This window comes from Glycine max, chromosome 20 (assembly GCF_000004515.6).
Source record: "Glycine max cultivar Williams 82 chromosome 20, Glycine_max_v4.0, whole genome shotgun sequence".
Lineage (NCBI taxonomy): Eukaryota > Viridiplantae > Streptophyta > Magnoliopsida > Fabales > Fabaceae > Glycine > Glycine max.
Genome location: NC_038256.2, coordinates 46,404,921 through 46,416,083, shown reverse-complemented (window position 1 = coordinate 46,416,083; position 11,163 = coordinate 46,404,921). Strand labels below are relative to the sequence as shown.

At 29.5% G+C, this 11,163-nt stretch overlaps 1 protein-coding gene across 6 annotated transcripts; it reads left to right on the top strand.

Moving 5' to 3' along the window:
• Nucleotides 1-7,652: 7,652 nt before the first annotated feature.
• Nucleotides 7,653-9,309, top strand: LOC100776020 (histidine-containing phosphotransfer protein 1). Of its 6 annotated transcripts, none has more exons than XM_003556446.5 (6): nt 7,653-7,809; nt 7,961-8,091; nt 8,214-8,282; nt 8,599-8,670; nt 8,834-8,906; nt 9,006-9,309. In XM_003556446.5, exons 1-6 carry the CDS (start codon nt 7,747-7,749, stop codon nt 9,048-9,050), a joined length of 453 nt encoding a protein of 150 aa, XP_003556494.1. In that variant the 5' UTR covers nt 7,653-7,746; the 3' UTR covers nt 9,051-9,309. The 6 variants fall into 6 exon arrangements, with proteins under 6 accessions (XP_003556494.1, XP_014627836.1, XP_025983116.1 ...); XM_014772350.3 differs by having other exon boundaries at nt 8,500-8,670; XM_026127331.2 differs by having other exon boundaries at nt 8,467-8,670.
• Nucleotides 9,310-11,163: the final 1,854 nt, after the last annotated feature.

Genomic DNA, 11,163 nt, shown 5'->3' with positions numbered 1-11,163 from the left:
TGTTTTCACCAAGGTAGTTATAGGCAAGACACATGTTCCTTCTAAAACAGAATTCATTCATTCAGCAAGGTTGGTTGTCATGTGTCCATATCTCTTGCCACCATCATAGGCTCAGGTCCATTTTTCCTTTGAAATTTGCTCTAAACAGTTCATAGCTTGTTGAAACTCCGATTTCATTTGCATCGAACTTTGGCTGCTTCATTTGACAAAAATATCAATTCAAATCAATAAATAAATGTTTCATTCAAACAAATAAATACATAAGTTAAAAAATTTAAATAATTACCCATACTAATAACTTATTTTTTTAGCTCAACATTATGGAACTTTTTGTTAAAGTTTGATGCAATATGTCAAATGCAGTACATTGATGTTAAACCTGATGTATTCCACCCAACTTCCTTTGATCGTAATGCTAATAGGGTTTTCAACATATACATCTCAATTCGCGTTTCATCAAGTTCCTTATACTTTTGATATTTTTCATGAACATTCAAATATGTTTGTCACCTATTCCACAACACTATCATTTGCATACAATCCAACATCATTAATGGATCGTTATCGTTCCACATTACCTCCTTAAATAGGGAACAATGGTGACGATGAAAGTGATGGAGATGAAAATAATACCAACAATGATGGTGACGATCTTGGGATCAATAATGACGATGATGATACTACAACAAGGGGAACCTAAGCCCACTCAAGGTGGTTATAGACTAAGACAAGGATAAGCGAAACCAACTCAACAACAAGAAAAAAAAAACCACGACATCACACGGGAAGACCTACATATGAGACATAATTTGACAAGTATTTTTTTATATGTAATATGTATTTACTTTTCTTATTTTTATGAAAAAAATCCAAATATTTTATATTAGCCAGTCAAAACTTATTAAAAAAAATTAAAAACAAGTATTACCTACTTAACACAATTTCTATCAAAAACAAAAAAAACAAATTTATGTTCAAATACATTATTTTTAAAATAATTAAAAAAAATATTAAAATCGTATGTGCATATGATTTTAAATTTTCATAAAGAAAAAAAATTGAGATCCTACATACATATATGATTTTAGTGTAACAATTTTTTAAAAAATAAAATTATGTTTTGAAATATGATTTCTTCATAATAAAATTGTACTTTAAATTATGATTTATTCGTTTTCGTACTTTTTTTTAAAATATGCCCATTATCCTAGTTTTTTTTAAAAAAATTACCCATTACGGTGCGAGAGCCAAAAATAACGCTATTTCCTGTTACATTCTTGTCTCCTTAATGACTGGAGAGCAGAATAGTGAGAATACGTATATCTAACATATTATCAGCCAATAAAATAGAAGAATTTTAAATTCAATTAACTTTCCGAAAAAAAGCAGGTGTTATATTATCAATAAAATTAAATTTATAAGAATTAAAAATAATAAAAAGGGAAAATGTAAAATAAAATTTTATCATATATTTATGGAGATTAAAAATATATGTTACCTTATTTTCCTACTTATACCTTGCTATTTATAAGGTTAATAAAAAGTAAATTTGAACTAATTTGAAGCAAGATAATTCTTTAGAGCCAAGAATAACTAAGGATTAAATTTTAATTTAACAAGCGTAAAGTTTAAACTAACGAATTGTTCTATAGTTTCTTTTTTTTTTAAGTGGTGCATATGAATTTTTTTTTAATTATATATGATGTGTCATTTTCGTATTTAGTGAAAGTGCAACATTTCTCCAATGTTTTTTTATATAAAAAAATTGTAGTTATTCAAATTAAACTCGATGAAAGCCCTGCAAGTTGCTATTATTTTCGGAAATGTTAGTTAATCGTTTGAATGTTTTTCTCCTTACATGAGCCTTTATATTTTCGTTAAGTTCTCTGGTAAAAAAAAAAAAAACTAAAACTAAAACATATTTTGAATTTTTTTATATATAAAAACAAATGGGCACTGATACCCAAAAACTGCACTGGGATCCTCTCCAGCAGTAATTAGTCTGCAGCATAAATCTGGATCATATAGTACATTATATTTCTCTCCTCTTTGATTTATCTACAATGTTTTTTTACTGAATTTATATATAATGATTAAGTGCCGTGTTTAGATAAAAATTAGTAAAATTGATTATAAATAGAATTAATTTTATAAAATTAATTTTCAAGTAATATGATTTATGTTTGAATATTTTATTATAATTTAAGTTAAAAATAAATAAAACTAAAGTAAAAATGAAATTCAGTATAAAATTTTAATTTAAATTAAAAGTTATTTTAACTCTACCAATTTTGGATCCTAATCAGTTCTGAAATTTTACTTGGTTTCGTTGAACTAGACATATAAAATTAATTTAAAATTCTAATAAATTTTGTAAGGTAAAATCGAAAATTTTACACGGACATGTTAAGATTTTGCTGTCTGCTGGAGACACGGTAGGATGATAAGTTAGCTGGAGAGGGTCCCAATAGCAACTTAGAAAGCAACTTCAGCCGGGGAAGCAATGCAACTATGCAATCCAAGGATTGTAATTAACCCAATAACAAAACAAAACTCCTTGTCAACATTTTAAGGCATCGATTTTCTACAGATAGTATGCAAGAACAGTTATTTTGTACATAAATGATATTTAGTTTTATCACGTGTGATTTTTATTAAAAATATCAACTTATAAAAGTGTACAAGTTATTCAATATTATCTTTGATGTTCTTTTAAGAAAATTAAGATAATATTAATCATATTGTTAATTATATTTTTTATTTTTACTTAATTTTTAAATATTTCACACATTGAGTATAAATAAGGCAGAAATAACAATAGACGTCAGATAAGTTAAAAATAATATTAATATGAATGAACATATTAATTACATTTTTTCTAATTTGTATATTATCTTCTAGAAATGGACTAATAAAAATGAGTGAAGGTGATGTAGGAGTAATTTTTAACATTTAATAAGATATATTAAATATTTAATGCCCTCATTTTTTTCCGACAAATATTTATTGCCTTCATATTATGTCTGAATGAGCACGCCGCATACAATGGATGAAATCAAAGGTTAAGGAATAAATAGAAAATTCATCTAAATAAAAAATATTGTTAAAATATTCGCGATATGACTTATACAAAAATGTTGTTTTTGTTTGTTAATTATGTTATCGTTTTTGTTATATATATATTCGTAATAATATTTTGATAGAAAGCAATAGCATGGTGGTTGGGTTGGCTGTAAAGGAATGTGTGAGGTGTTATTACGTAGATACTAAACGGGGATTCTGAGGGACCTAAGAAGAGTCCTGCATCCCAGTCCCAGCCACACATAATTGTGTTGTGTATCAAATGGTTTGTCAGATATATATATAGTGCTGAGCAAATTATTCAACCTGGATTGAAAGAAAAGCGAATAACATTTTGGAGGGATCTGCCTCCTCAATAATTGGTTCAAAACCTAGAAGGTAGTAAAACAGTACAGCAATAACTCGTTATTGAACTGATTATATGCTCTCTCAGATAACAACACATGAATGCAAAATTGCCATTGCGAAATTGAGCAATAATGTTATTTTCTCAATTCTAGTTACTTAAAAGAATATCTATTACTTTAAGAATTTTAACATTTTTGAAACAATTAAGAAATTTGGTGATCAAGTGACTATATAAAAAGTGAAACACGTACAATTTTACTTTGTGCGGGGCACCTCAGCAACAGCTGAACCCGGGACCCAACTTTGCTCCACAGCCTCATCTTGCTAGTCACTACGTACACACTGACCACTGCAGAGATTTGTGTCCTATGTATACTGTTAAATGGGTCAAAGGAGGAGAAGAGTTTTGTGTGTGGTCTGATTAGGGAAGGAGAAAAGTGAAGGTATCATTGATGTTCATAAGTGATAGTGTAATCTTTTTTAACCGTTGCTTGCCAATCAGGGAAGATTTTGAACATTTGCTACACACCTATGAGACAATTTTTTTTTACCGTTTGCTACATTTGTAAGATGTTAATTTTTTATTTATTTATTTTTTAGATTAAATTATTGAACATGTTCAAACAATGACCTTAACACATTAAACCAATTGCTGGTGTTTAATAACAGTTTATAAGATTGAGTTTGTAGTGTAATTTACATTTAATGGAACCCATATAATATAAGATACAGATGACATTTATTCTCATTAAACAACTTTTGTGAAGAACATCATGATATCACAGAGAAAAAAAACAAAATTATTTGCAAAATATCAACAATCGACAAGAAAGGATGTAGAGATAATATTTGGTGAGCTAAAATCTCAATTTACAATTATATATGATTCATCGTGTAAGTAAAACATCGATGCGATGAAGAATATTATGATTGTTAAAGATAAACAAGATACATACAATAGTAATGTTGATATTGATTATGACCATGTAGACGAAAAGATCTTAAACATTGATGTATCTCGTGGTATTCTTTCCGACATACCTACAAATAAGATATTATATGCATACAAGAGAAGTTTATTAACAACTTCAAGAGGTGAAGTATATTTGGACACGTTCTAGTCACAACAATGAGGAAATTTAATTTTTCTTGCTTAATGTCAATATTTTTGTTGTTTATGCATGTTATGTATTTTTTGTCAATTTAACTTCAAGTCATAACTAAAAAAATTTAATTATCAAAATATTTTTTTTAATATTAGTATTTAATAATTAAAATATTTATAATTAATTACTTGAATTTAATTTAAAATAATTAATAAAATATATTTAAGTGGGATCCACGGTAATACTCACCAAAATTGACTCAAGATCTCAAGTTAAGATCTATCATTAGAAAAAAAAAAGTAAAATCTTAATACACAAACGATGGTGTGAGACTCATCACCAAAAAGTGATTTAAGATGTCAAAATGAAATTCATTATTAAAAATGTTTTAAATAGCCTTGATTTTAGTTTGATTCGGGTGAATTCTGTGTCTTAATTTATCTAAACTTTTAGTAAACAAAACTATTATAAAAAAGTTAAAGTTTAAAAAAATTGTATAAATACCAATTGCTTTATTTATCTAAAGAAAAATTGTTTTATCATTGTTTTGGTTGTTTTATGTTTATGTTGGAGGGTGTAGAAGGTTGAAGAGATTAAATGAATTGCTGTAAATTTTAATATCTATTTTTAATTCATATAGATAAAAAAATTAAAATATTCTTGCATAAAAATAAATAAATAAATAAAATGAGGGACTACCCCACTTATTGGGTGCTTAAACAGACAACTCTTGCTTACTGAACGCACAAATTAACGGATACTTACTGTTCAAAGATTGCCCCTTACAGTTCAGCTTTAGCTTCAGACGTGTATACTAATTCACTTGATTTCAGGTCCTCCCTCAAAATCTCTCTGAGCATCCTCAGCTTCCACCTTTTCATACTCTGAATTTTTCCATTATTAATAATTCTTTTATTTTATAGTCTTTGAAAAAAAAATGAAATATTATTATAAAAATAAGCGTGGACTTAATGGGTCAGTTTTTTTTTTTTTGTTCATAGAATGATTAACTTATTCATTTTAATGATTAATTTGTACATAATTAAACTTTCTCAAACTAAAATGCACAAGATATATTTTTAAAAAACTAAATTATACATTTACTCGACATTCTATTTTATCGCTTATGAAGAAAACCATTGAAATTTGGACTTTCACATACAGAAAGGCTAGATCATATGGCGGACATTTATGGTAAGAAAGATGGCTCCCTTAAATAATGAAGTAAAGAATAATCGATGTTGAGATAGATATTTTATCCAAACTGTTTCACTCGAATTAATTTTAAAAAAATTATGTCCAAATCTTAAACCTCTTTCATTAAGATAAAAGTTACTTTATAATTATAAGTAGATAGACACACATATTCTATATTGGTGTCTGCATTGAGACACAAGAATTAATTTTTTAAGATACTAATATTCATCTAAAAAGTTAATCTTTCTCAAGATATGATTTTTCATTTGTATGCGTTGATTAACTATATTTTTTTTACTAATTACATATTTAAAAGATAAGATTATATGTTAATCATGTCACATTATATTAAATTTATTTATAAAAATTAATATTACTTTTGTAAGATAAAAATAGTCTGACGGTAAAAATAAATATAAGAATATTTTATAAACCATAATTGTATAGCTATCATGAGTCATGACTATTAAATCTAAACATTTTCCTACCTCCTCGAGAGAAAGAAAAATGAAAAGTGTGCCATATTCTATGGAAAATTGTCGCTTTTGGAATTAATTAATAGCAGTTGTTCATGGGAAGCATCACCCAATCAAACATCGACAGCAACAGCAAGTACAACAAATGCGAGAACAGCAACAACTTAGAGATATAATGAGTTTCTAGTATTACAAATACCATACTCCAGAATTTCTCAAGGGAAAGCGATAGAGAAGAAAGATTACACCAGATATTCTATGAAATAACTACTAGTCTAATCCTATATCATACCAAATTAGTGTAAAATTGATAGATAAGTTAAATTTTTATTATCTGTTACTTAAAACATTCATTTGTAGTTTGGAAAAGACAAAATTAGTCAAAAAAATATCCCAATTAGATGCCCTCTAGAGAGTTTCTCTTCCCCTCTCTTCATGACAGCGAGCTGTGAAGCTAGCGAATTGTGTTGCCAAGAAAAAAGAATATTGTCCCATAATTGACCTACTTTTCATTCGATTCTTTGTTTGAGTTTTTTTTTTTAAGAATTCAAAAACTATTTATGCTTTAAAACGTGTAATGATTATATAATTTTTTAAAAAATCATTATAATTTTTGTAATTAGCAATTTCTTGTAAAAATCATAACAAATAACTACTTTTTTAATTAACTTGATCAAATATTTTTATAAGAACTTGGTATGTAACCGGAATAGAGTAAAAAATCTTGCTCTATTTTGTTCTTTTGGTATTATCCTTCTAGTAAAAATTAAACAGTACTACTTTGTGGTTTTTATATCATGTTATTTTTCTTTTTAAAATCTACCAAACATAAAAAAAAAAATTAAATGTTGTGTTCCGTCCGTTTTAACAAGCTTATTAAACTTTACCTCTTTGGATATAATGATCAGGAAGTTAGGTGAGGTTCACTTTATTGCTTCTGCAGTTGGAAACATAGCAAGTTAAGCTTAGTTTTAGCAAGAATTTACAGGCAAGTGTGAAGTGAGAGGCTTATGGTCTTGACTTTGGAAAAGAAAATAACACCTTTACCCCAATATAGGCAAGTCACCACCTAGGGTTGAGGAGTGGAATTTAAAATGATAAGCTAGGCTTTTAAGAAAATAATAATGCAAAACAAGAAGAGATAAAGATGGAGGTAATATCTACCAATCTACTAAAAAAAAGGGAGGCAATAATTACCAAATGAAAAAGATGGAAACATGAATGGTACGTGGCGTGAGTTTTAGATTAGATTATGGTTCCTATTAATTTAAACTATTAGAGGTAAAGGTGGCCACAAATGATAGGTTGATGGGGAAGCAATGAACAGAAGCACAATAAGTGACTGACTTTGAAAACTGTTTCCTTATTATAAATATATATATATATATATATATATATATATATATATATATATATTATAAAATATAAATGATAGTTGTCTCAAGTATAGAATAAAAACCACACTATATAAACTAGGCAGAAGAAGAAATGAGTACCTAAAAAAATATTGAGTGGGTGGTTAGAACTTGAGACTAATAATGGATGGTATAGTTCAGCTGGAGAGGCAACTTGTTGATTATACTGCTTCTCTATTTCATGAGGTAAGTAAGCATGCTATGCAATTGCCATTACACATTAAAATGAAATAGAAAAGGGAAGGTTCATAAGCTATGTTTATTGTGTTACTTCATCTGCTTTCTGCTTTGCCTTGCTATTTCTTGCTGTGATGATGTCTTTGTTCTCTTTGAAAAGGGCTTTCTAGATGACCAATTTAACCAGCTTCAGCAACTTCAAGATGAAAGTAACCCAGATTTTGTGGTTGAAGTGGTGACTCTCTTTTTTGAAGACGCGGATAGGCTTCTTAATGAGCTCACAAAAGCACTGTAAGGGTACCAAAATTTCCTGTTTTATTTATACACATCTTTAGACCAAGCAATGATGTATATTTTGAAGCCTCTTTCCAAACTTCACATTTCAATAATGTTGATTCATTCGTCTCAAACAGAGGCCAGCCAAGCATTGATTTTAAAAGGTTGGATGCTCATGTTCACCAGTTGAAGGGTAGCAGCTCCAGGTAAATAATTCTTCATAACTAGTTTCTACCTGCCTGAAACTTGATAAAGAATCTATCTTAAAACAAATTACGTTGGTCATGCTGGCTTTGCTTTCTTAAGTTGGTGGAAGTTGTATCCACTTGCTGTTACTAGAAATACAACATTATTAGTCACAGTTGTATTATTATTGTTAATAACATGTAGCATAGTGACATGGACCTCACTCACCTTTGTTAGAGCCTATTCTGGAGGATACATTCCCATTTGTCTTACCTCACTATTTGGTCTTTCTACAACTATCAAAAGTTTGATAAATGAAGTTATTGGGAAATGCAGCATTGGAGCTCAGAGAATTCACAGGGTCTGCATTTCCTTCCGAAACACTTGCGAGGAGCAAAACGTTGAAGGGTAAGGTTCTTGACAATTCCATATCAAAATACTTATATATCTTGTGCCTATAAATCTTGCAAAATATCATGTGGCCTAGTTGTTTCTATGGCTTCATTTTTTTTTCTTTCATAAAAGAAAATTCTCCATATTCTGAAAGAAAGAAAAAATGCTTGGTGTTCAGCTGCCTTAAAAACTTGCAACAAGTGAAACACGAGTATTCCTTGGTGAAAAGCAAGCTTGAAACTCTCTTCAGGGTAAGGGCATGAGGATCTTCTCTAGTACTTTCTATAAAATCATGAGAACCTGTTAATATCAATAAACTTTTATATATCTTTCTACTTGTGTGACTGTAGATGGAGCAACAGATTTTGGCCGCAGGTGGATCGGTTTCTAGGTAGTGTGATACGAGGCAGAGATGTTTTGCTGCCATTGTAATTTGGAAACAACACTCAGAACAAATCATGTCCAATCTGCAAACAAAACAACCCCACTTCTATCTTGTATTTTTCACTTTGTGTATGATTTTGTCCAGTGGATCAGGTCGTGAAATTGGATTTATCATTTAAGCCAGAGTTGGCCCATATTTAGTCCAAAAGCAATGTGAATAACCCATGATCTCTCAGCTGTTTAGATATTAACTATCTTAATTTTTGCCAATGAACTGTCTTCTATAATATAGGGCGTGCGTGGTTGAATAAACTGTCTTACACTTGATGCAATAACCAGTACAAAGTAGAAATTAACTATACTAATTAAAATTGCTTATAATAGCATGCTTTCTTGAGTAACTTCAAAACCTCCCAATGTACTAATATACAGATCCTATATATATATAGATATGGCTGGCTAGATGCTATTAGTATTTTCTTAAGGCGTCAAACTCGAATGCTTTAACTTAAGGGTACCTTAACCTTAATAGCGATGTCATCAATTTTTTAATCTTAACAACGTTAATACTGAGAAGTTCATTATTTTTGTCAGCGTTCTATGCGTAGTCTTGGTCCATATAATGCACATCCTAGCGCAGGACAATGAGTTCTGATAACGTGCGAAAACGTGAAATCCCTCAAATACAAATTGCTTAGATTTACGTTCAACCAGCACTGGTCGTGCATCTGCTCTTAGAATCTATATAGTTAGCTAGTTTTTTCGACAATCACACAATTTGTCAGCAACGAAATATAATGCCCCTTAGAAACAGAAAAGAGAGATCCTAGAATAATTTGACAGTAATATTCAGAATTAATTTGAATTTATCAATAATATTTTAAATACAATGCTACTGATTGAATAGTTATGCAGTGTTTTTAATTATCAGACTGAGGGTTATAAGCAAAGAAAAAAATATACACGCTGGTGTTTTGTGTTGATGTGGTGTGAGCAATATTTGTAGTGACCAGTCTTATGTTTGGTCTGAACAATGTGCTACATTCAATGCATAGGTGTATTTTACAAGGTCAACTTCTTCCAGATAGGTAAGATGTCTCCTAGTCAGCACGTCATTTGCAGACAAGATCCAAAACCAAGCTAAGATAGTTGTTATAATGAGTAATGACAGAGTAGCTGATCAATTTTTTTTCTAGTTAGTTACACAATACCATATCGCATTAATCAATAACTTCTTTTTTACCTAAACATATAGTACTATTGTTAAATGTTTGCTAATTATATCTAGGCAATCCCAGAAGCAGCATTTCAAATGATGGAATTTGATACATTATTTTTAGTAAAAAAAATATTCGATGTTTGTTAAGAGACAGGCCTTTTTTAACTTTCAGCTACATGTTTGAGATTTTACCTTTCTCTAAGTATAACAACTTATTTCACATCCACAAACTTTGATTTGCTATTGAAGGTCAATAATATTAGCCCATGACCTAACAATTCGATGCATTTAGTCGGATTTCCACAACATGATGATGAGAATAGCTTGTCAAGTTCAATTTTCTAGTCTTAACAAAATAGTAGTTCTGAAGTTGATACTGTTCTGATAAGGAATCTCAAAAATTTTAAAATTTCTCTCATGAGTGAATTCTTTATGAAGTTATGGGATAGATCCAAAACGTTGGTATGGGAAGTTCCTGTTCTAATCTAATTTAATAATGCTTAGCAAATGTATTTGACGAAGAGTTTCCAGCTGGGCAGATTCCGTTTAAAGTGTATTTGTCATATATTTTACTTTCCTTCAGATCACATTAATAAGGGATCGAGTTTGTGACTTGTGCCTTATCCTGCATTCTTAATGTCTTAAACTAATTACAAGATTTAATATAAGTTGGTGCGTGCATGTAAAACAGTAAGGAGGCTACATTGTCCCACGCAAAAACATATAACGGGGTTATTCTAATTGGCGTTATAAACAAGATTAAACGTGGGCGTCTATCAAATCATTAACAATCTAAATGTCAAGTCAGCAATCTCTCTTGTACTTAGGTCAAGTAGTACATGTATAAAAAATAATAGCTCTAGCCTCTATTATTGAAGTGCTTGAGATTGTTCTAGGATGTTAAA